The 26,511-nt window shown below is 40.2% G+C and overlaps 4 protein-coding genes across 4 annotated transcripts; 2 read left to right on the forward strand and 2 right to left on the reverse strand.

Annotated features, from left to right (window-relative positions):
- Positions 1-4,067: 4,067 nt before the first annotated feature.
- Positions 4,068-7,771, forward strand: LOC105386714 (organic cation transporter-like protein). Its single transcript, XM_048629460.1, is given in 5 exon segments — positions 4,068-4,476; positions 5,173-5,577; positions 5,707-6,378; positions 6,380-6,512; positions 7,602-7,771. Coding segments are annotated over 4 exon segments (1,515 nt in total). The 5' UTR covers positions 4,068-4,081; the 3' UTR covers positions 6,423-6,512; positions 7,602-7,771.
- A 1,180-nt stretch (positions 7,772-8,951) lies between these two features.
- On the forward strand, positions 8,952-17,371 carry LOC105386712 (organic cation transporter protein-like). The gene is made up of 4 exons (XM_011557328.3): positions 8,952-9,348; positions 10,556-10,906; positions 15,773-16,180; positions 16,268-17,371. Exons 2-4 carry the CDS (start codon positions 10,563-10,565, stop codon positions 16,974-16,976), a joined length of 1,461 nt encoding a protein of 486 aa, XP_011555630.3. The 5' UTR covers positions 8,952-9,348; positions 10,556-10,562; the 3' UTR covers positions 16,977-17,371.
- On the reverse strand, positions 17,055-23,475 carry LOC105386713 (lysocardiolipin acyltransferase 1). The gene is made up of 7 exons (XM_011557329.3): positions 23,171-23,475; positions 22,661-22,767; positions 22,091-22,406; positions 19,412-19,608; positions 18,573-18,751; positions 17,963-18,066; positions 17,055-17,642 (listed from the first exon to the last, which is right to left on the reverse strand). The coding sequence occupies exons 1-7, from the start codon at positions 23,229-23,231 to the stop codon at positions 17,401-17,403; spliced, it is 1,206 nt and encodes a 401-aa protein (XP_011555631.3). The 5' UTR covers positions 23,232-23,475; the 3' UTR covers positions 17,055-17,400.
- Positions 23,476-23,478: 3 nt separating this feature from the next.
- LOC105386720 (solute carrier family 22 member 16) lies at positions 23,479-26,452 on the reverse strand. The gene is made up of 4 exons (XM_038113330.2): positions 25,706-26,452; positions 25,085-25,460; positions 24,274-24,681; positions 23,479-24,179 (listed from the first exon to the last, which is right to left on the reverse strand). Exons 1-4 carry the CDS (start codon positions 25,749-25,751, stop codon positions 23,489-23,491), a joined length of 1,521 nt encoding a protein of 506 aa, XP_037969258.2. The 5' UTR covers positions 25,752-26,452; the 3' UTR covers positions 23,479-23,488.
- Between the last annotated feature and the right edge of the window lie 59 nt (positions 26,453-26,511).

A 26,511-nucleotide genomic window follows, 5' to 3' on the forward strand; every position in this document is an offset into this window, starting at 1 on the left:
AATGATAGAACAACGCGGACTCGGCATTATAATGCTTGCTGATAGTGTAAAATCTAGGTGTGTTTAACAACAAAGAAATTGGTCTATAAATTGTATAGGCTGTGATAAGTAGATTTCTAAGTGATAATAATAATTAACAATATATTTATATTATTATTTTTGTAAGACAAAGCTTTAATAAAACCATGACCGTTATTTATATTTTTTGTTTTTATTGTTGTTGTTATTGTAAACAAGCAATTACTGAAAATAAGAAATTAATGTTACAATAGCGAGGCCAATCATGTTGAAAGGTTACTGATGGTATGTACCAAGAAAACTATGAGCTCCGATATATTAGATATCGTGCCTTTAACAGTACCTAAGGTAAGTCCAAAACATAAAGTTAAATATAAACTTTATAGTCATTTCTGTGGTGATACCAAAGCACTATGTAGAGGTAGTATAAATTATAATTTATTATGATGGTGCACAGAAACCTGCCCCATCTTAGAGTGTCATTGCTAACCTCAGTAAACACAACATTATACTACGTGCACTGCCTACACAATGAGACTATTACACAGTCAGTAGTTACATATTTTAAAAAACGGTGGGCACATAGGTATTACCATATATGGGAAAAAAGTTCATGTTATCAAATGTACGAAACGATTACATTTTCGTAACTTAAAATTGTTGGTTTTTATTTCTTATTAGATAATTAATACGCAAATATTACTGATTATGTTATTTTCAGAGCATGAGTGATTATAGATGACAAAACTTTTGTAAATCTGCGAATGAGAAACACATATTTAATTAATTTTATTCCTACCCGTGAAACAGCTTGAACAGCTGTTTCATTGTGTGTTTTTAGGGTTCCGTACCTCAAAAGATAAAACTAAAATGGATCACTTTGTTGTCGTACAGATTTTACTTTGTTGGTACGGAACCATTATTGCGTAAGTCCGACTCGCACTTGGCCGGTTTCTTATTTCAGGCAATGCACGTGCAACGAACGATGTCTAGTCTAATCAGTAGTCACCTCAAAGACAATTCTGTATCTATCGCTGAAGGTTCCTGAAACCAATGAATAATCATACCACCAGACATAAACGTAAATATGTTGAACCAAATTTCCTGAAATAGCCTGAACCCTGAGCCTAATTTCTTGTGAAGGTAAGATTTAAATATCATTTCGTAATCCTAAAATATTTACTCTTCATTTTGATTATCTTTATTAAACTCAAACATCAAGATAATCATAAGGCTCACTCATATCATCCGTATACTATCTTTAGTAGCTATTAGGTATGCAATACATAGTAGAGTAGATAATTCTATGAAGCGTGTTTGAAAAAATATAGTTTTTTTCGTGTGTGAATTATAAAGCTTTTTTGTTATTTTTGTAATGGAAATCTTAAAAAAACACAAATATACCAAGGTACGTTTTTTTTATTATACTACTAGGTACTCTTCCGAATAATTTTTTGGTCTAAAACTGGTTTCAGAGAAGAACTAATTACTTAAATATATTATTTAGTCTACGTTTTATAATACGAAGTTTTGTGCTGTAAATGTTCTAAGTTCTAATTCCTGAAGATGGGCAGTTCTTCTTTTTAACCTACATAACTTAGTCTCCATCAGTTGTGAAGAAAAAATCATGAGTTTTACAAATATTTATTTATTTATTTATATTTCAGCGTGCATTGTACAAAAAACACAACGGCTGTGCACGTTTACAAAAATATAAATTTATATTTTTGTATTTAAAATTACGTTACAGAGTGGTAAATCCGCGTGACAGAGGAGTATTTCATACGAATCTTGGCTGTCTCCCGCCACTTCATCGTGCGCATATTCGATAATGTTACAAAAAATATATATGACAACATAAAATATAAAAAATTATTTAAACTCCAGAAGATATTACCTATTTAGTAAAACAAAATATATATTTTTAAATGATTTCTGAAATATTTAAAAAAATTGTTGAAAATTTGTCTCTTACTACCTAATGTTTTAGTAGTAACATTCTGTCACGTAGGTTGCCATTTAAAATATTTGTTTGAGCCACTCGTCCTTATTGCCATCGATCTGAGTTTCAGGTCTCGTTTTCCCCTTGGTAAGATTTCCCCTTTGAGATCCAGACACCGCGTATCGGCCACCCGCAAAGTGTGACAGGAGGTGCGTGTGTTTATTCGGCGACAGCTTCGTCACGTAGGTAATTGTTAAAATAAAATACAATGAAATTATTATTTTGCTATTTACTCATTGGTAATAACAATTACTTTGAAATCAACATGTGAATATTACACTTTATGTTACTGTTTAAATGCTAATCGACTTTGCAACACATTTTACCCCTCTGTCACACGACAAATCTGTCACATTCTTACCAAACACTCCAACCTGAGAATATTCATCAAAGAAAAATTGAAGAGAAACTACACGTTTTGGTTAAAGTACGAAGCGAAAGGAACGTCCAATACACTTGCGCTTCATTAATAAAAAGTTTCGTTAGTGAAAAAGCTAATTTCGTGCTATTGTTCTCAAGAACAGACGATGAATGTGGTAGACTGTTTAATATGGTGGAGAATGATTTATCGGATGTTTGATGATAACATTAAAGTCCTTCCAGCTTCTAAGGTAATTAAAAAAGGAAAGAGTATTTTTTTCAAGTTCTAAGAGCCACTGCTGTATTTTCGAAATATGGCTGATTAAAACTTTAACAAATTACGTAATTTTCATTATGTTACTTAAATTTAAGGAAGCGTCCGTAGTCGAGCGGGCCTCAGTGATCGTAACTGATCGCTGAGGTTAAGCAACAACTGACACGGTCAGCCATTGGATGGGTGACCAATTTCAAGTGGTGCTTTTCTGGACGCTTCCGTGCTTCGGACGGCACGTTAAGCCGTGGGTCCCGGTTGCTGCTTCGGTAGCAGTCGTTAAGCCTAGTCAGAGGCCTTCGGGCGGCTTGAAAACATCTGACAGTCAGGTTGCCCACTTACCCGACAACTCTCTCAGCACAAGCTTGCTTGTGTTGGGGTCCACCAACCCGCACTTGGCCAGCGTGGTGGACTAGGCCTAAACCCTTCCTTCATTGGAAGGAGACCCGTGCCCCAGCAGTGGGGACGTAATGGGTCGTGATGAATGATGATACTTAAATTTTAGGTTGCCGAAAATATTAATTGTGCAGATAAACATTATTTTATGTAGTTGGAACAAATTTGTCCTTTAAGTTCCTGAAATACGGATATTTCACTCTCCAGAGATTCTCAAGTGTGATTTCATTAGTTATACTAATAATAAAGATATCTCCAGTAAATTTTTTGACTAACTTGAAACCATAATGATTTATACGTAAGTTACTAAATTATTATTTTTAAATAAAACTGTTTTATTCCAAAACGCTGCCGCATATTTAATAGAATAACAACTATGTCACATCGTTTACCACTCTGTTACGATTGGTGTCTCCTGGTAGTCAACTTATTTTTGGTCGTTTATATGTTATGTTATAAATAGTGCAACTTTGGAAAAATCATATTAAATTTAGTCATTGATGTTAACGTCTATGCTGTTAATTTTTTACTGTAATTAGTAGCGAAAAAATATTTATAGCAAAAACAAGCTTAATTTTAGCTGAAATTGTGACAGAGTGGTAATAACTACTTAATAAATATTTTGTTATAACTAAAAATCCATTCTTTCATATGTTTTCTAAAATGGTATTTTGTTTATTAACGTATCAAAAAAGTTTCATTTTAATCGACGAAGACTATTTCGTTAAAATAAAATAAAAGATTCTGTGACGAAGGTGTAATTTTCTTTGCCTTATCCACGTATTATGTTCTGAAAATCTTGAAAAAATACTTAAACTTCGCGGCCAACCACCTTTTTCGATAGAATAGAAATGTAGCTATCATAAAAATTATAAGAGTTCACCAAAAAGCTAAAGTTATTTTTTTCAAATTCGGGATAATTTTTTATCCATTATGTAGGTTAAAAAGAAGAACTGCCCAGATACAAACGAAAAATTCCCTTAATTAACTTACATGTTTTTAATTCTAGCATTAATTTTCATATATTTATCTAAATGCAAATTATGACAAACTCTGGAGAAAAGCAAGAGAAATCTACAAACATGACTGCTGTAGACCCCATCGAGAAAGCTATCGGTCGATTCGGGAAGTATCAAATATGCATACTCATCCTCATAGGCATTGGCAGATTACCGACAGAGTTTCAGATAACAAATGTGGTTTTCATCCTACCGAGTGTGGATTACACTTGTCGAGACGATGTCACGTCCAACTTGACGAATGTCTGTCCTTGCAACCAGCCAGAGTACGATCAAAGCATTATGACTAGTTCTGCAGTAACTACTTGGGATCTGATATGTGGAAGGAAGAACTTGGCAAGTGTAGCGCAGTCCATGCTGCAAGTTGGTATACTGCTGGGAAGCTTGGGCTTCGGATACATATCTGACAAGTAAGTTTATAGAAATCTTAAAGCTCAGGGTAAAAACAGCTACGTAGTGGTTTAAAGGATAGCAAAGGTACACGTTAACACGGTAATTAAATCGATGTAGGATTAAGTCCCTGAATACATTACTCAAACAAAGGTGAGTAGACCAAAAAATGCTCACACAAGTTAGTTTAATTATAGGCAAATACCTACCTACAATTATTAATTAACTGTATGTTATCAAGATAATTCAAATTAGGTGAGTATATGTACATACCTAATGATAAAAAATATAGAAACTACGTAGGCACCCAGTTGTATTACAAACTGAGGGAGATAAATTTACGCCTCAGACACCTTAACAGATAATAAATAGTAAGCATCAGAGATAACTCAATGCAAAATTTAAAATTTGCGTTGTGTCGGATCGAAGTCATCCTGTCCAACTGATAATAACTTACTTATACGTAATATGCAATATTTTGCTAATTTGATAAGCGCATATCGATTAACATGGCTTAACTAAGGGGCATACAGGTAGGTAGGTACAAAAACTAACGCCGATTGCCGTGGCCGGGGCTGTTGTAGATGTGGTTTGTTTAGAAAAAATATACAATGGTATAACGTCTTCATGCTTAGTCCATATTTCAGTCCATAGTCCATATAAATCTCTCGTAAGAAGTTAATTTATAATTAAGTACTTACCTGTTTTTTTTTCAGGTATGGACGCAAAACCGCAGTTCATTTGTCACTGTCGGTTTCAGTCATCAGTGTGGCCACTTCAGCCGCAGTCCCGGAGTTCTGGATGTTCTGCGTCCTGAGAGTATGCTGCGGGGTGGGAGTGGGCGGCACGATGGTCTGTTGCTACGTGCTCTTAATAGAAATGAGTGGAAAATCCTTCAGGCTGTATCTGATGGCGCTGATAGAAGCGTCCTACATCATTGGCTACTTCCTGATCTCTGTGATAGCTTACTTTGTAAGGGACTGGAGACACTTGCAACTGGTGACGTCACTGCCGTGGGTGTTCGTGTTTCTGTACTGGGCAGTGCCCGAGTCGCCGCGGTGGCTGATCACGGCTGGCAAGAAGCAAGAGGCTATCGGCCTTCTCACTCGCATTGCGAAAAAGTAAGTAACCTTTACTTTCACAACAAATAATGCAAATAGTTACCTGATTCTTATAATAAACAGTTAACACAAATACTTACTCAGTATAAATTACAACCAGAAATAATTCTAGTCTCCATTTATTTACAGAAACAGCATGCCAACGGAGAATATCGAGGAAATCGTAAACGAAATCGAGAATGAATCTTTGAACGCGGCTCAGGAGCAAAAGGGGTCCTACTTGGATTTGTTCAGGACTCCCAAGATCCGCATGTGCACCATCATCTCTGCCCTCGTGTGGTTTTCCGTCACCTTTGTCTTCTACGGAGTGAACCAGTACATCGGCCGGCTCGATGGCAACATGCATCTCAACGTGATGCTGTCCTCACTCGCCCTCGCTCCCGGCCTCGTCATCACTATCATAGGAGCTCTCCTATTTTCAAGAAGAGTTAGCATAGTTTTAAGCTTCTGTATCTCAGCTTTTTCTCTGCTTCTTTTCTTAGTTATTCCTAAATCAATGGCCGTGTTGTCTGTTGCGTGCGCCATTGTGGGACAAACAGGGATCTTTACTGCGTTTATCCAGGTTTATTTGTTTTCAGCTGAAATCTTTCCGACAGTAATTAGGAACTCGGCACTAGGCTTTGGCTCGACTATGGCCAGATTTGGCGGGCTCATTGCTCCATTTGTGGTCAATATTGGAGTTGAATGGATATCTATTGTATTGTTTAGCTCGTTCGCGTTGCTAGCTGCAATTTTATGCTGCTTTTTACCAGAAACCAAAGATATTGTATTAATGAATTCGATTAAACAAATGGAAAAAAACTAATGACACACCTGAAAAGACCACAGATAAAGTATTGAAATAATTACGAAGCAGTCTAGCTTCTTTTTATCAAATCGGTGACAAACTCCAGTTATAGCTGGTATGCTGTCACCGCGATGTTTGAAAGTAATTTATAGTGCCACAAACTTATCTGTTCCGGTGAGAGTGAACTAAATTGATCCATATCTCATTACTTACTAATTAATTGTATATTGATATGGATTAGATGGGTTTATTAAAACCTCAAGGGCAAATTACCACTACGGGCAAACTTAACACGTTCACGGACAATTGAAGATTGGGAAATATTTTGATATGACACCTAAAAATCCCATACATTTTATCGTTACGCCTTGAAACGTATTGTCATATTTCACTATATTTTATTTACGTAATGTGACAGTTACGGCCATAGACGGTATCGTCTATAAGCGGTTTGCCACATCATGCATATCGAACAATGCGTATAGTGACATCTACGGCTACAGGCGTTACCGGCAGTTATTTTATAGGTCCGAATCCTCTTCAAAAATGTTTGTACGCTTTCCAGACCTCAGTTTATAATTTCTGCATACCATTTAAAAAAATAAAGGTGATGTACTAAGAGTATACAAAAGGTACATCGACAAAAACACAATTATTTTCGTTCCACATTACAGTTTTATATTCGCTTTTCTATGCTCTATTTAAGTAATTATAGTATTTAAATCGAATAGTAAGGTATCCTATATGCAAATCAGTTTATTTTTTTATTGATTCATCATTTATTTACCTGGTAATTTGCCACAAAATTACCAGCCCACCACACGTTTTACACAATATTTCCGCGACGCTCGCGCCGTGACACCAAAATTTTGGAAGATTATTTGTATTTGTAACGGTTACGGCTACAGGCGGTATGTCACTATAAAGTTCACTTATGTGTGGGCAAAAGAACCCCCCCACAACTTGTTTGTTATGACACCTAGAAACAAATGAATTAGCACAATACGACATTAAACCATGTATCTCCTGTTAAGACTATGGAAATGAAACGGCTGTTAACAGATCGTCCGTTTTAACTAATAGAAGTTGGACGGCCACAGGCGCGTAGTCATATTGCAAGGACATTTAATTACGGCTCTCGACGGATTGTCCGTGAACGTGTTAAAACATTATAAAATTAAGAAATATTAGACATTTACTTGAACTGTCACCGGAACAGATAAGTTTGTAACACTATACAGTAAATGGAAGGTTGTTGAAAGTGGGTATTTCAGTGCCTGTAATACCTTTTCATGATTAATATTCTAAGTATACGTCTACCATAAGTATAAATAAATATATGTCCAAGTTCAAAGCATTGTAATTATGCAATAAGTAATATAAATTTTACTGTGTACCTACTTGAAATGCTATTTTTTATTATTATATTAAATTATTATAATAATATAATATAATTGCCAGTAGAAAAGAAAATATCTTAAACTAGCTGTTCCCGCGCGCTTCGCTTCGCCTTAAAAAGTTTTCCCGTGGGAATTCCGGGATAAAAAGTAGCCTATGTTCTTTCCCAGGGTCTAAACCGTATGTATACCAAATTTCATTCAAATCCGCTCAGTAGTTTTGGCGTGAAAGAGTAACAGACAGACACAGTTACTTTCGCATTTATAATATTAGTTAGGATATAGGATGTTTCAAAGGTGGTAAGTATAGCAAGCAAATAGGCAAGTGGTCAACTCAAAAAAATATTTACTTAATAAGTTATGAATTATTGCTTTCTTTTAAGTATACCCTTTTGTGTCTTGGGAATGTTATTAAGTTTGTCAAATTTATCCAGTGAAATCAAATAAACACCCTGTAATTTTTTAACGGTCTCTGTAAAGAATGTCTAAAATTACACAATGACGTCATATGAAGTGTATTAATATAATATCATGAATTCCGTTCGAACCTAAGGTAAGCCTGTTATCGATTTTTAGCCCTTGGCCTTGTCCAGTCATTCATAACACAAGCTTTGAGTAAATAGGGGCAGTTATATAACTTGTAATGAATCCTCATAAACTTAACACCACGCTGGGTATACCTATGATTATAGGTATTTTATATTCATAGATGGGAGCCTAACTACTTAAGCCGAGTCATGAGTGACGCTGATCTTAATGGCCATCCTTTTATCACGGTGACAGACCCTGGTAAACAGCTCTAATAGTTTTTTTTTATCAACAAGATATGAAGAAGATCAAAAGAAGAATAAAATAGTGCTGAACAATTAATAAAATGCCTGAAATTACTGAAAGCCGACAATATCCCCGCCGTACACTTACGGAATTAAGCCAATATCATGTCAATCATGATAATAATATACCCATATGTGGAACTACCTGCGATGCGAACTAGCAGCCCAAGGCAAGGCTTCGTATACAAGAAATTTCACTCTAGCTTACAAGTTAACGAAGTTTCAGAGTTTCGTTGCATTGCATTAAACGAGCCGATATAATGACAGCTCTCGTTCGTTATTTTTTTGAAGTTGGAGGAACCCTCCACGCCGCCCCAGGTAGGACCACCGTCACCGCGGGCGCTCGCTCGGTGGTTCAATCCGCCTGGCTGTTACTTGACTTCCCCTCAGTCAGTCAGTGCAGCCGCGCCGGCGACCGAGCCACACGTACTAGACGGCACGTTAACGTTGACGGCACGTGCGTCTCACGTATTGTTATTGTGATTAACAACATTTAACCAATAAGAAACAAAAAGTCAATATTTTCACATAGTTTTTTGTGACTGGTAGCTAGTGTTATGTGGCTTGTGTTGTGTTGCAAAAGTCCTGTAACTCTGGCACCATAAAATACCTTACCGGGTTTCGTTTAATAATTTAACTAAAACAATTAAAAAACTAGTTATTTTTGGTTCGCGTGACGATGACAGTAGCAGTGGGAGTGTTTTTAGCGGCTGGAACTGAGGTTTACTGATTGGAGCGGCAGATCATAAGATTCGTAAGTTCTTGTTTTTTAATTAAGCCTATTAACATCAATGCTAACTCATTAATCATATTTTTGGGCAACAATTAATGGCAGCTGGTAGCTGATCATATTGCCATGTGAATTTAGTGGTTATATTAATTTATAACCTTGAGTTTATGTTAGGCTTCAAGAGGAAACTATGATTGATTAAATATGAAATTACTAGGCATAGGTATCTACGTACTTACTTACCTAGGCCGTCTAAGCACTGCGTATACAATGCTACTATAATTATTACATGATTATCATTATTCCATCGACAGGTAGAGATTGTAAAAGAGATAATATCGAGATAATGTGCACTACACTATATCTATCATTATCATTATTGACACAAACAATCCGGCGCTCCTCAGATGTTTTCTATAATATCTTCATTGTATCACGTATTTATAAGTCAGAAACGATCTTTTTATATAAAAATAAATCTAAATATACCTTCCTACACGTGTTTTTGTCGTTACGTAAACATCTATATCTTAACTTGAATATTAAATAGCGTAGCAAAAAAACTGCTCTGATTTAGGATGAAATGGATTTAATACCTAAGTTTAGGTAACTTTTAGTAATCACAATCACAAATAGAAATAGTTAATAAAGTTATAATAAAATATATAGGTAAGATTTATTTTATAAAATTAAAAGATATACGAGTAGAACAACTTATCCGAACAAATTAATCAATTTATCGGTACCAGTCGTTAAAAAACTTAACCAGTTTTGGCCAGGTAGTAAGTTAGGTACATTGTAAGGAGACTACGTAGGTAGTAGGCACACAAGAAATACTAAATGCATTTTGGTATTCGAACTCTCGATGAAAACTAATCTTTTATCGGAAAAGTAACACATACATTTTCATTACACTTAAATAATTATTACATTGTCTGTTAGTTCACACAGGGATAGACAACGTTTATAATGTACATACTAGGTACAATCACACACCACACATCAATCGATTGTCTAGTGACCTAGTGCATAAGAGTCTGCCCAAGATATAGGAAATCTAGCAAAATTTATAATTTTGTGCAATTTCAAATATTTTATCAAGTAGGTAGGCTCCACGTGTCCATAAAAGACTCTTGTCACGAGACTAACTACAATGTAGGTCATTAATCATTATACTTAGTTGAGTACTTACATAATTACATTATTACTTTCAATATTTATTCCATTACAGGTAAATCATGACGAATGACCCGATAGAGCGAGCCATCGGTCGGTTCGGCTGGTACCAAACCTGGATCCTGATCCTCATCACACTGGGCCGCTTCCCGGCCGAGTTCCAGCTCACCAATGTCGTCTTCATCCTGCCCAATGTCGAATACACGTGTTTGGACGACCCTTCGAATAATGCTACGAACATTTGCCCGTGTGAGAACCCAGTGTATGACACGAGTACCATCGTGGACTCTGTGACGACGACATGGAATCTGATCTGTGAGCGCGGCACGCTGGCTAGCTTCGCGCAGTCGGTGCTGCAGGCAGGGATCCTGGCGGGGAGCCTCATATATGGACACATTTCTGACAGGTAAGGGTTTTGTCATAGTGAACATCATTAGTGTGCGGGGTGCACCTATTCTGGTTGAGGGAAGTACGGCGGGCAGGGATCAGGAATGAAAGACTTCTTCTATGTTCACCAGTCAGGAAGTGAGAGAGCTAGAGCTGTTGCTTGCTTGTTTTTCTTCTTGTTCTTTCTTCACTGTTTGCTTTTTAACTGAATCCACTGTTAGAACTGTTTTGTTCTCTGTTTACTATTAGACTGATTGCTATTTTCTGTTTGAACTGTTCTGTTCACTATTTACTATTAGACTGATTGACTGTGAGGCGCAAGCGTCGCCTTTTATACTGTTCTCTATCGAATATAGAAATCTCTCGAAAACTGTGGAATGCTATGGAGAGTTCCGGAATGTACGAGAATCATCTAGACTTTCAACGCCATCTGTTGCCAAGTAGAGTAACTGCGTTGTCTGTTAGTAGGCTATCGTTCTACTTAGTTATACTATTTCCTACTAGATGGCGCTGGCTTCCTTACTTCCTGTGACTATTTATTTATTATGAACAAGACATAAATTATATTCTATTCTTGTCCCGAACATTACTCCCGCCGTGCATTGACGCCGTGGTCGTCATTGCAGATCTCGGTGAGGGACGTCTGGCTCCGCAGGCTCGGAGGGCAGGATGGCCAGCTCGCTCGTCGCTCCCTGTAGGCTCTATCATTAGTGGTTCTCGGCGACGGGGGCGGCGGTGGCGGCGGCTGCGGCGGCTGCGGTGGCGCGGCGGTTCACTTCGTCTGTGGCATTGATCTGTGGCTCTAGTCTGAACCACACTGTGGGGGCGCCTTTTGAGTCTGTGTACATCTCGCGTAGCTGTGCTGCTCACGTTCATCTTCGATGCCCATCGCCTGTCGTGGACTGTACCTTCGATTGCGGCGTGGCGACGGGCGGCGTAATGGCGATATGAACGTGATGCTTCTGTATGTTCTGTACGCTTGTCGAGAGTACTGATGGCGCGTTCCTCCAAGTTGCTGTGGGGGTGTGTGGGCACGATGACTGGCTCACACAAGTCATCTTCACGCGTAGTCTGGCAGTTGACTCTATGGTGTTTCTTGTCCACCATCCTCGTGTGCGCTCCGTGAAGAACCCAGCCTAGAGGCGTGTGTGAGGCGACGGGTTCATCCTGTTGTCCTTGGCGCACCTCGCTCGCGATGAGAAGATGGCAATTATCCTGACCGATGAGGATCTTTGGTCTTGCTGCTTCGTACTTCAGGCGGTGAGCGATGTCAGGGAGATGAGCACAATTTCGAAGGTCTTCATATTTTACCGTCTGTGCGGAGAGTCGAATGTTGTCGATAGTCCGTGCGTTAATCGTGTACTGTGCGCGTTCTCCCTGAAGAGTCACTTTGACGCGGCGAGAATGGCACGCGTTCATCTTGGTGTCGGCGATGGCGGCTATGTTGAGCGGCTCGATGGGGCCCGTGAGGCCCGCCTGTTTCGCTATGGCCGCGTCTATGAGCGTCACGGTAGAGCCATCGTCGAGCAGAGCGTGCGTGTGTACCTCTCCCGCCGGTCCGACGATCTTGACAGGTAAGATCTTCAGATACGCGTGTGTTTTGCGCGGCGACCACATCGACGATACAGTTTCGTTCATCTTCGTTTCCGGTTCGGTTTCTGTTGCTGTGACCGTTGATCTTGTGAAGTGCAGCAATCTATGATGGAAGTAATTGCAGCCATCTTCTCCGCAGCGGTTTCGCTTGCAACTGTGGGTTTTATTCTTGTAGCGAAGGCATCGGAAACATAGTCGCTGCGATTTGGCTATTTCCCATCGCGAGTTCACATCTGTTTCTTGGAACTCTGGACACTCAGTAATGTTGTGTCCCTCTGTGGCGCAGTGGCGGCATTTTCCTATTTTAGAGACTGTGGCCGCTGTGGTGTAAGCTCTCTGCATTCTGTTTTGACTGTGCTCTGTGGGTTCTGTCTCTGGCTGTGCGTAGGGCCCGCAGAGGTCGGCTTCTCTCTGTAGAAATCTGGAGAGCTTCAGTAGGTCCGGCTCTTCTGTAGTCTGAGTGGCGGCGTAGTCGAACCATCGGTAGCGTATGGCGGGCGTCAGCTTCTCTATCGTGATCTTCGTGGCCTCCGGGCTGTAGAGGTAGTGTGTGCGGTCGAGCGCCCGCAAACTGGCGACGACGTTGAGCACGCGGCTGGCGAACACGCAGACATCGCGCGGGTTGTCCGTGAGGCGCGGCAGCGCACGCAGGCGGTCGAGTTCGGACATGGCGATGGAGTCGGGGCGGCCGAAGCGAGACTCCAGAGCGCGCATGATGTCTGTGGCGCGTGCATTCAATATTAGCAGATTCTCGACTGCTTCCTTGGCTCTTCCTCTCAGGCTTCGTCGTAGTCTTGCCACGTTTTCAGTCTCGGTGAAGTCCTCTGCTGTTTCGTAATATGCGGCACGGAATGACAGCCACTCGTGGTGAGAGCTGGCGAAGTACGGTAGCTCCGTGTGGTAGCGCAGTACAGCCCTCTGCCCGGCCTGCGCGGCTAGCGCTATTGCAGATGCCAGCTCGGAGAGGTCGATGTTCTGTTGCTGGCTCGCTGCGGCTGGGACGTACTGTTGCGGTTGGCTTCTTTTCTGTGGGTCTTCGCAGTACGTATCCGGCTGTGAATATGATGAGCGAGGCGGCAGCACCGTGGCAGGGGCGACTCTGTGTGCAGGCACGGCGGTGGTGGCGGCTGCATCGGGGGCGGCCGCGGCGACGGGGGCGGCGTGTGCAGCCGCGGCGACGGGGGCGGCAGTGGCGGCTGCGACGACGGGGGCGGCCGCGGCGACGTGGGCGGCGTGTGCAGGCGCGGCGGCAGTGGCGGCTGCGACGACGACGGGGGCGGCCGCGGCGGCGACGACGACAGGGGCGGCAGCAACGGGGGTGACACCGGCGGGGGCGCAGGGTGCGGGCGGCGGAGCTTGTAGCTGTGGTGGCACTCCCGTTTGTTTCAGCCACTCTTCCACTTTGTTCCAACTTTCAGTCGCGTGTTCCGACTGCTCTTCATCTTCGTCTTCACTACTTTCTGCTTCCAAGACGGCGATGCGTGCGGCGGCGAGCTCGAGTTGTATTTTCAGCATCTCTTCCTTGGCTCGAGCTATTCGCAGCGCACGCGCAGACTTACTACTCTTCGACTTGCACTTCTGTGACGACGCGGCGACGGGCTGGGGTTTCTGTGACACGGCAGCAGCGGTGGTGAGAGCTTCTGCTCCGGCCTTCTTCACGGCAGCGGAAGAGGTTTCTGTGGGCGTGGCGGAGACAGAAGCGGCGGCGGCACCGGCAGCGGCAGGCCCAGCGGCATCGTCGGCGGCCTCGATAGCGGCAGCGACAGCGGCGTCGGCAGCGGCAGCGGCGACGGCGGCGGCTCTCGTGGTGATCGGCATTCTTGATCCGACTTCCTGCAACGACGAAGTATCCGGCTCGAAGGACCAAATGTGCGGGGGTATTCCTTCTTCACGGCAGCGGAAGAGGAATGAAAAAGCTTCGTTGCGATCACCGGCAGGAAATGAGAGAGCTAGAGCTGTTGCTTGCTTGTTTTTCTTCTTGTTCTTTCTTCACTGTTTGCTTTTTAACTGAATCCACTGTTAGAACTGTTTTGTTCTCTGTTTACTATTAGACTGATTGCTATTTTCTGTTTGAACTGTTCTGTTCACTATTTACTATTAGACTGATTGACTGTGAGGCGCAAGCGTCGCCTTTTATACTGTTCTCTATCGAATATAGAAATCTCTCGAAAACTGTGGAATGCTATGGAGAGTTCCGGAATGTACGAGAATCATCTAGACTTTCAACGCCATCTGTTGCCAAGTAGAGTAACTGCGTTGTCTGTTAGTAGGCTATCGTTCTACTTAGTTATACTATTTCCTACTAGATGGCGCTGGCTTCCTTACTTCCTGTGACTATTTATTTATTATGAACAAGACATAAATTATATTCTATTCTTGTCCCGAACAATTAGCCCGTAATCGTTCACTACTGTCCGTTCTCTGGCTCTTTCATTCTTCATCCAACCACTACCGGCTTGTAGGGTTTAAAAAGATTGTAAGCGATAATAGCTAAGTAGGTTTACTTAACAGACAAAAAGCATTCGTTGATACCTGAGTGTATCAAATATAGGTTTGGTAAATTGTTATGTTTTTATGTTAGGAGTTATACGTTTCTCCCTGTTGTGTTATCTTTTTCTGAGACTTATCTTGATAATAATATTTCAACCGTGTATAAGATTTGCAATCGTGACCGTGAATAATTGGACTACACTACAGAGACAGTCGTTAACCCACTCAATAAATAACGACATCGTTTTTAATTTGGCGCCCAATGACAGGTGCAACTGTTTTTATTGTCTTTTTTTGTCCTCACTATTGGTAGTCGTAGCCGTGGTAGGTATTCCTCCGTCCGATTATCTTATTAGTCCGATATACTTAATAAAATTATGTACATATTTATGCCAACAATCATCAAGCCATTTAAGCGTGAACACCTACCAGACCATAGAAGTAATAAAACAAAATACAGACCAAAATCAACTGGCTGACTGACTTTAACAGTTGTTTACGTTCTTAGCGATGCCAATGGCATTATTATCGGTTACTACTTATTTTAGGTGAGTAAGTATTCCAATCATTTTGCTACATGCAAATTCTAATTAAGTATAAGACAGAGTATAAGAGCAGTTCTTATTTATTATTTGAAACCTACTACATATCAAACCTTTTTGTTACTAATCTAACCGTATCGCTAGCCAACATAAGGGTTTTTGCGGCCATTGTAGGATTCAGTGGGAAAAATTTAACGTTGAAATAATTTTGTATCTATCTTGTATTATTAGCATGATTATAACGTCGAGCATGTCCACAGACACGGGCGCAAGACGGCAGTCGTCCTCGCGTTATTCCTGGAAGCCGTCAGCGTGATCGTCTCCGCCGTGGTCCCGCAGTTCTGGATGTTCATAGCCAGCCGCTTCTTCATCGGCGTCTCACTCGGGGGCACTATGCTGTGCTGCTACGTGCACCTCATCGAGCTGAGCGGAACCTCCTTTGTGCCCTACATCATCGGCCTCATCGAAGTGTCCTACATGTCCGGATACCTCTTCCTACCCATGATCGCATACTTCGTGCGCGAGTGGAGGCATCTGCAACTCATCACGTCGATTCCCTGGATTATTACTATATCGTTCTACTGGCTGCTGCCGGAATCGCCGCGCTGGCTTATCACAGTCGGCCAGAACGAGGAGGCCATTAGAGTTTTGACGTTCATTGCTAAAAAGTTAGTATCCATTTATTATTTGATTTAGAAAGAACAGTGACTCCGTTCAATGACGACGACATTAATCTTATCATTTTGCCATTTCAGAAACAAGCTGCCCACAGAGAACATAGCGAGCATAGTGAACAAAATCGACCGGGACTCAATAAATGAGACACAGTACCGCGGCTCCTATCTAGACCTGTTCAAGACGCCGAAGATCCGTCTGTACACCATCATCACGGCGGTGGTGTGGTTCTGCACTTCCCACACGTTCTTCGGAGTCAACCAGTACATCGGGCGGCTGCCAGGGGACCTCTACCTCAATGTGATCCTCTCAGCCGCAGCACTAGCGCCTGGCCTTATAATTTGTGTCATCGGCGCTCTGTACTTTAAGAGAAAAGCCGCTGTCATATTCAGCTTCGCTGTGACAGGATTGGCACTCCTCGTCTTCATATTCATACCCAGTGACATGACTGGAGCCAATTTAACCCTCGCTATTGTTAGCCAGATCTCAGCGTACAATGCTTTTGTTCAAGTGTACCTCAATTGTTCAGAAGTGTTCCCTACTGTGATCAGAAACTCTGCCTTAGGATTTGCGTCGGTGTTTGCCCGAGTTGGCGGTTTTATCGCCCCCTTCGTAGTGAACATTGGGATTGAGTGGGTGTCCATTTTAGTATTTAGTTCGTTAGCTTTAGTAGCTGCTATTCTAAGTTGTTTCCTACCAGAAACTAAAAATATAGTGCTCTTGAATACAATTAGTCAGAGGGAAGAAAAAAAGAGTAAATCAATTGAAATAGAACCAGAGTTCGACTAATGTAACTAGGTATTAAATATGAGTATTTCTAATAAGTACCTAGTTAGGATAAGTAAATATAATTTAGAATATCTAAGGTAATTTTATATATGATTTATTATTTTATGAACACAAGTTTTGCGTGATAGTAAGGAATTCTAATGTATTTTTAAATACCTATAGTAAATCTACCACAACTAGAGTACCTCTACCTATCCTATGTTCAAAATATAGGAATGTATGTGATAAATAGGATATATTCTACATAATTTACTATTAAGACCTATGTAACCTACGCTTTATCTTATTTTGGCCTTGCGGAGAATTCACATTTTCCTCCCAATTTACAATTTTATCTACTTACATAAAATTCAATGTTACTGAAACCTTATACATAGAAATGAATAAACTACTTTACATCACACATAATTATCACGGTTTAAAATTATTTCTTTGACATTTCAAGTATTTTGTATTGAATGTTGTGGAATCCACCGAACCACCAAGTAACAAATGTGAAGAGAAGGCTGTGGTAAAGCACCCAGAACTGGAAGACCATACTGTAAAATATTGAGTACATAAACAGTAAATCTATAAAACTCCAAAACACAAAAGCTAATTTTGCAGTTTTCAGCGATCGAGGTTTTCTTTCAGTAGGTGTTCTGTTCAATGAGTCACAAAAATTTCCTGAAACAAAATTTTACATTATTATCTATTAAGTACATTTAACACGTTTATTTAAATATCAAAAGGAAAGCTAGACAAAATATTCTTTGAAAATGATATGGTCCAACAAGAGACGTTTGAAATTAAGCCATTACCATATCAGACAGAAAATAATGTAATTTTCTGCTTCAATTATCCAGAAGTCTACTTTTGCGTCACCATCCAGTTTTACAGACACTTTTCTGTTAAACGACATACGACCCACACATCCAGGAAACTGTTTTCTTTTACAGAATTGTTGTCAACTTTATGTTATGGCTTCCCGTTGTTTGTTTGCTCACCATTGTTGTGAAACTGCCTCAGACTGTATTCTTTCTCACGCCAGCGATCGTTCAGCCACACCCTGAGCTGATCTTCTTCCTCAGGAAGCCGCTCTATGGGATATCTGTAATGTGTGATAATAGGGGATATTTAAAAGAAGTTCCACTCGAGAGAGTCACGTACGGGAACTTCGCTCCCTCTTAGAATAGAATAGATATCTGAAATGTATTGATCAATTTATTATTCACAAGTAAATAATACCCCCGACCTCGACCATGAATTGCTTGTTAAGTTAATGATAATTGACGGTCTAATGTCAATGTAGTTGCTACTTAATCAGCCGTAACTTAAGTATACATGAATGGTTAACCACAAGACACTGAACACTTGATTATATTTATCTTAGCCTCAACTTAAGCTACACGTTGTAGGCAAGCAAAAAAATAAATTGTAGGTTGAGCTTTTATCAGTGTTCGAACGTGATCCATTATATTAGGTACACTCACGAGCAATAAAAAAGTTCCATTGACATATGGAACATCAACGGCAGTGAACTTTTTCATTGCACGTGAGTGTATTATATCGAACATGCATAACAATACTCAGGTAAAATCCAGTATCGCGTCTTACCTTTTGAAATGAAAGTAGACATGTTTCGGCAGTTTTCCCTTCAGTAGGTCGGCCTCGGTCTGCGCCGGCGCATCGTACGCCACCGTGACGTCATACACCGCCGCCAGCGCCGCGCCGCGCAGACGCGAGACTAGTACCGTCCAGCCCGTGGTCCGCGGGTGCAACACGAAGTCTAAATGCTGAAATAATAAGAATATCATCCCCATCATCACGACCCATAACATCCTCACTTCTGGCGCACGGGACTCCTTCCAATGAAGGCAGGGTTTTAGGCCTAGTCCACGACGCTGGCCTAGTGCGTAGTATAACCAATTTGCCAAATTAAGAATTTGGACTTCAGACGTTCTTCGTTTGGGCAGGTCTGGCAATAAGATCCATGGGAATTCGCGTAAGGTTTCGAGTTTCGACTGCCAAAACAAAAGGTTGCGGGTACAAAGGATACTGTTGCTAGCGTAACTTTAGAGTGTAATGAATAAGTTTCCGGTCTGCAACTTTATTGATATTTAACTAGCTTAACTTTTCATGAACATAAACCTACAATGTTACTTGAATGATATCTATCGATTGGGTTCTACCAATACCTGATATCTATCGATTGGGTTCTACCATACGCATAGTTCTATTGATGGAAATAGCGAGGCTCATTTCAATGAAACGCTTCTATCGACCCATAACAGCTACCCTAATCATCATCATTAGCAATTAATTATCAATACATAAGCAGCTTGGCTTGTCAAACATCTGTCAGATTCATACAAGTTACGTCAGATTTTACAAGCAAGCCACGCTGCTTTAGGATTGTTAATTGTTAATGTTCTGTAGTGGTAACCCCTCAGTACCGATAAGTTATTAGCCACAGCGAAGCGGTCACTTTTCCTTCGATTCTCGTCGCTGAGGTCAGTGCCCTCCGGGAACAGCACGAGGCGGTACCCGCTGCGCACGCGCCGGTAGTAGTCTGTGAACTGCGCCAGCCCCAGCTGGTCCTCCCTCCAGCTCCGCTTCACGTAGAGGAAGAAGTTCAGCTGCATGATCCAGCCTGGAAGGAGGAGTAACGGTGTAGGAATGTTTGCTGCTGTTAGCTACTTAGTCCGTTGATGGGTACTGGGTAGTCTATGTTTGTTCTCTGTGGTGTAGGTCTAACTAAATCGATATTGGTAGGTATGGTGAATGTTTAAAAGACTAGCAGATTGATTTGCCATAAGTAATTAGGTAGGTATATCGCTTTTCCTTACAGCATGTTACCTTTCCCTTATTACTAGGTAAATGGCAAGAAAGGCCATTCAAAACTACCTACTTAGTATTCCAGTTTGATTATGTAAACTGTGAACAAATCTTGAGGAATTCATAAGGTAATCAAGGAAATATAAGGTGGCAAAACGTCTGAGGTATATTAGGAATATACCCAGTAGGTCAGTAAGCGTATCAGTAAGGTAACTAAGTAGATCTAAGTCCTACAAAAAGTGTGGCAAAAACTACGTAGATTTAAGTCAAGGCCAGAGGCTATGAAATGATAAGTCTAAAACACGAGACTTATCCATATCTACCTTTCTATCGAACATCTGAAGTAGGAAGGTTTTGTCTGTACGCATTTCTTTATAACAACCGTAACCATGAATTGATATGATAAGATAGTGTGATTCTACTACTCCAGATAATAAATTACGAGGAAAAATAAAATGAGATGCTAGAGATTTAAATCTATGTCATCAATTGTATTTTTTAACTTGCCTTGACCTTAACATTAGATTTATAGACGTTAGTAAAGTTACGTCATTATGTTTTTAAACCGGAAAACCGCTTGGGTACCTAGTGAGTTAGTAATCTGAATCACATAAGTAAAATAAAAGGAATGTATATTTGCTCTCCTCAAATTGCTTTACGAGTGGATCACTGAATTGATATACAGGGTGTTAACTTAATTGCGTTGGAGCGGGAAATGGTAGATACAGCTGATGATACTGAACACGATAAGACATTAAAAAACGTATTTTATTTGCTTTAAGCTGACCAACATAAAACAGTTTTATTTAGTACATTTTAAAATTTCATAGTCACCCTATTCAGGTACGTTTGACAGAATGACCATGAACTTGAAAGCCAAGATCAAGGCCAAACAATTCAAAGCCAAGGTCAATAAAAAAGTATGCGTGCATCTGCACCACACTCGTGGAGCCATATCGTCAAGGTACCTACCGAGATTTTGGGTACTCAAAGTACCCAATCCATTGTAGACATTTCATTTTACTCCATAAGTATCACTTTATTGATACACAATTATCTTTTATGAATACAGAACATTTTCATTTTATGCTTCATAACATAGGTCACACGTATTCACAGCACAGCACAACATAAAACGAAATGAGGAACAAGGCTTGGTAATCAAAAGATAGAATTGTAGGTACCTTTTCCCTTTTAGGTAATAATTGTAAAAAATGATTGTAAACAAGTAAACAACAATGACTGACTGACAGACTAGATCCACAGAGAAGGTAATGACTATCATAAATACTCGATGGTTATGATACGCGAGATTGTTATTATTCTACTGGTATTTAAAGTGAGGCCATACTTATTATGAGGATTTCCGTACTATTCGTCATCAAAGACGTCTCAATCGCAAGTACACAACACAAATCGAGATGAGCGAGTGTAAGTAAACCAATTCGTCATTGAAGTAGACCCTGTTATCATCCTGTTATGCATTGTGGGCTTTTATCTTTAGCTGCATACAGACCGGCCAAACGAACGCCAACGAACGGGTTTTGTTGACCTTCGTTGCTCAATCTGCCCCTGTATTATGTGATAAATGTCCATCGGTGGGCGTTCGTTGGGCGTTCGTTGGGCCGGTCTGTACGCATCTTTAGGTAATAAAAGAAAAATAAAACGTTATTCTGAGTAAAAAGGTTTAATTATTGTTCTGAGCTCCTAGAAAGTCATAAATTGTATTCTGTACGATCTATGAAACTTTATGCACATCAGCTGTTTAATTGTTGATTAGTATGTCATTAATCACCATGAATAATTTCAATTTTATTTAATAATTGTTATTACCTACTGTGTAATTAATTACAATCATAGTTACATCAAATAAATTATGAAAAGTGAAGTTGATAACAAATTTACAGTGTGTGTTCTTTTGCAATCGAATGTCTCATTGGTTATGTGTTTGTGTAGGGTGACCATGTTTTTGATTAAGGTAAAACTTTCCACTTTACTTTAGACTTTAAACATAAATATTCGAGATTCTGATGTTTTTTTTCTTAGAAACGTGCTTGGTTAGACTAATACTAACCCCCATTTCCCGCTCAAACGCATTCTAGTTAACACCCTGTATAAGTACTTACACGTCATGTTTTATCAGTGGAACTCAAACTAAACAACGAAGAAAGGTACCTGCCTAAGTACATTTTCGTGCAGCTCTGCGTTCAACTCAAGGGAGATCGTAAGTACATACAAGGTGGTACAAGGCGAAAGTGTTTAAATGTGAATGTTAGTAGGTACTAATACTTACTTACCCAAACCAGGTACCATCTTGAGTTCATCTTTCAGCACAAACTTAATCTTAGCTTTGCCGCCACCGATGGCATCCAAAGCGCCATATTCTTCGCACCGAGCATCAAATGTATGACTGTCAACTCGGCTCGTATTGCTTGCATTGTGGGTTTCATCTGCGGCACCATCGTTCTTCTGGGTGGCGTGGTACAGCGCTATCCACACGTAGTTCCAGTCAACCCTGGTGCGGTGGTTCATCACTATGATACAGTTCTCATCGCGGTCCACATAATCTCCATAGTGGTGCAGCTGGGTTTTGCAACAGCATTGGAACAACGCCTGGAATGTGGTACATAATAGGAATTATGATTATCATATTAGCCGATTATAGCTATGTAGTGTTAAATGGAGCTCATAATGAGAGGCGACGATTGATATCGTAATTATTTTATAATGAAAAGATCAATAAATATTATAATAAGTTTAGCTTTTCTTTAGCTGTATCTACTGCTACACCAAATCCTGTACAATAATTCATTCAGAAAGTAAGTAAATGAAAAACATTAAAAGAAATCCATAATAATGAAACATACCACAGGAAAGAGTTCCCACAACGCAAAAAGCGTATCAGCAAGATTCCTGTACAATCTGTGGTTAAAGAACATCACATACAACACAGGGCAGTACAGTATGAAGAACCCTGAAATCAGATTAAAATCTAGTTTGATTAAACCATAAAATCAAGCAGTAGGTACTTTACCCCATGTCCCTTGAATTATGCGGTCAGTCCCCACTCTCATCAACAGCACGCAAACACGCACATTTGTTTTCCAGCCCTTTATAAAGACCCCAATGAAAGTAAATTACTCCCTTCGCTTATGCGTGTATAACCCACATACTCGGACCACTTAGCTGTACTTTAGCGTGTAAATGGTTTTGTGATGTGCGTACACGTTAACTAACCAGGATGCTGGCATTTAAACCCAAATCTGATTAACCGATATTTAGCCATAATGGGTTTGCTAACCAGGTAGGGCCAAATAACTAAACCATTTGCTACGGGTTTTCTAAATCCTCCTTCAGAAGATCACAAAGTGACTTACCAGCTAGTATGGTGTAGTACCAGGCTGCACAGACGAGCACGCCGAGCGCGGCGGGCGGCATGGCGCGGCCCGGCTCGCGGCTCACTGACACCGCCCCCGGCCAGGGAAGCCCCACAGCTGCTCAGAATTAGAGCCCTTACATCCACCACCCCATTACCGGCTTTACCTACTTACAGCATACTGTTATGTAAGTATCCCGTGGCTATAGGTAAGTATCGTTATCTTGTTGACTAAAGCCACTTTAAGGTGTCTATTTTTGTAAGGAAATCCATACACGGTTACACATTTAAAGTACATAAAACACAAAGTTTTGGATGACTAAGTTTTATCGTCCATTTTACCCAAATTTTCACCCTGTTCTAACGTTGTAAGCAACTCAATTCCTTTAGTCTCCGGCAACATAAGACACATGATTCCCGTTACAAGAGGTGGAATAGCAAAAAGAACTGGAGACAACCATGGGTTAAAATCTTCCAAAAGAACAATGAAGGGTGCAAGCATTGACCCCACCCTGGCCATCATTGATCCAAATCCTAGTGCTGCACTTCTCACAACAGTTGGAAATATCTCATTGGTCTGCATGTATACCAGCACAAAAGCATTATAGCTACAGACAGTGCCCAAAGTGGCCAAGACCACAGCAAACGTGGTGCCTCTACAAGTAGCCAACACAAATAGGCACAAACTGCATGTAAAATTCAACACCATATAGGTCGGCCGTCTGCGGAACCACTTGAGCATTGGTATTGATAAGAACCCTCCAATGTACGTGACAGAAGCATTGATCGCTACATTGATGAATATGTCGCCGCTCAATGAACCAGTGAACTGAGCGAGGCCGTAGAAGCAGTAGCTACACGACGTCCACATCAGAGACATCACGATAGCATTCTTCCTAATGTTGGGTGTCCGGAATAGATCCATCAGGCTCCCTTTCTTTCCTGTTTCCGTATGTTGCTTGTGATATTCCTCTATTTGGCTTTTGATGTTATGTGATGGTAGCTTGTTACTGAAAACGTTATGGGTATAAAGTTGTGTTCATGTGACAAAAAATATAGTTAATTATGTAGTACATCCGCAACTTACATAACAGGTATACTTACACTTTGGCAATCCTCTTCACTAGCTTCACACATTCTTCCGGTTTATTGACAGCAAATAGCCATCGAGGTGACTCGGGTAATAAGAAGATATAAATCACCAGCGACGAAGTTATGATGCTCAATATCAGTAGAAAGTTTTGGTAGTCTCTTACGAAGTATCCGATCATAGGCAGAAGCATCTCCCCGACAAGGAAGAAGGAATGTGTGAGGGTAGAAGTGACTTCTCTATACTCAGAGCCGGTGAGCTCCATGAGAATGACGAAGCTCAGGACAAGGCCTCCGGCTACAGTCATGCCAAGGAGGAACCGCATGGCAGTGAACCACCAGAAGTTTGTTATGTAGACTGAAGCGTATGATGTCATCACTTGGATTATGCACGCCACAATCAACGGCAGCCGTCTTCCGAATCTAGAATAAAATCTTGTTAGTACCTAGTTATTTAATTTTATGGAAAACTAACAGCCCTTTACATTCGAATAGCATTTACTTACCTAAAATAACATTTAATTTACAAGCCGGAAGGATTACCTACTTATTTATATTATTTTGGTTTCTTTGTCATAAAAAAACAACGGCCGACAACCGTGAAGATGTTAGTAACTCCCGCTGTTGTGTTGGTAGTTGTTAGTCGAGTAGGTAAGTAGGTACATGTAGGTACATACATAAACAAACTTTTTCATTTGGTAAACTACCTTATACATACTTACACCTACTATTTTAAGTTACTTATACTCTCATCCGTAGCAGGAAAAAACATTTCTGAAGATTTGTTTGCAATATGTAAAAAACAAAATTATAGATAGTTTATTACCTATCAGAGACTGCTCCAAAAAGTAGACTGCCAACCAGGTTTCCAAATTGAAACATAAATTGTGTGAATCCAATCATCCATTTCCTTTCACAGATCAAGTCCCACTGTTTCACTATAGTATTTGTGAATACGGAGTCAATATACTGCGGATTTTCACACGGGCAAGTAGTTGAATTATTGGGCAAACAAATGAAGGTCACTTTCGGAGCTATGAAAATTATAGCGAATAAGTGGAAAGCGCTACATAATTTTACAACGGTTAGAAGAATAAAAACCCAGAATTGATATTTTCCAAAAGAACCAATTAATTTCAGCAGTAAGTCATTATTTTCTCCGTTATTTATGGCTGTAGTTACAGGAGTTGGTGAAAATGAACCTGAAAAATAATACGTAAAATGAAAGAATAATACAACAGAAGATGAGATGATATAACACAAAGAACTAAACTAACGACAGTGAATTCAGGTATTGAAACATACATAGGTAAAGAGTAGCTAAAAAGATCCTTTTTTTAGGAACTTGAATTTGTTCCTTATTTTTAAGAACTGTCATGTCAGAATGATAACACACTCACACTGATAAATTAAACCTAGAGTGGAAAAAATATTAACCAATACGCACCAGAACGATACTTTGAGAATGTAATCCTGTACAATTTATTGAACATTTTCAGTAACTTTTAATGAAATAACTGTAAAATGTCGACCACCGTTTCCTGATAGAGATATTATGCAAATGAGGAACAATTGTGCAGAAAACTCAGACCTTGATAATGGAACCTGCACCGTAACTGCTGAATCCAAATACTTATAATACGTACAATTACATTAGGTATCTACTTATGTACATTATGTAGTGCTACCAGTACTTTTATTCAAAGACCGGCAGTGGCTATTGTGACAGTTTCGCGTGTGTTATTTCATTATAGGGCCCCATTGTATGGAGGCAATTTACAGAATTATCCATTACTACTAGTTTGGCTAGAGCTAGTAGGTAAAGTAATGCTCTGTCTGACCTGCGTGCCATGCATTAGTATAGAGTTTGATACACGTAACTTGATCAGTTTCTTATGTAGGTACCTGCTACCATACCACCACCGACACATTAGCAATTAACAAATAAATTGCTAATATTCGGTGGTGGTAATCCCACTGTACACAGCTTGTTTTTTCAGCCAACAGCAGGTAGGTACATGAACATGGCAATATGGTGTGAATGTTCGCTGTTTTAGTATAACGAGCTGCTATTGATAATGTTGTAACACCTTTTTTTGGTCATGTTACGTGAATCGTAGTGTACAAGACCGTGACCGTGAATGTTAATGTAAAAGTGGTTTAGTACATACCCCTTTCAGCTAACAATACCCTTTCCGTATTAACTGTATATAAACACGAATTATTTCATACATTGACCGTTGATCCGGGTAC

This window comes from Plutella xylostella, chromosome 23 (genome assembly GCF_932276165.1).
Source record: "Plutella xylostella chromosome 23, ilPluXylo3.1, whole genome shotgun sequence".
Taxonomy (NCBI): domain Eukaryota; kingdom Metazoa; phylum Arthropoda; class Insecta; order Lepidoptera; family Plutellidae; genus Plutella; species Plutella xylostella.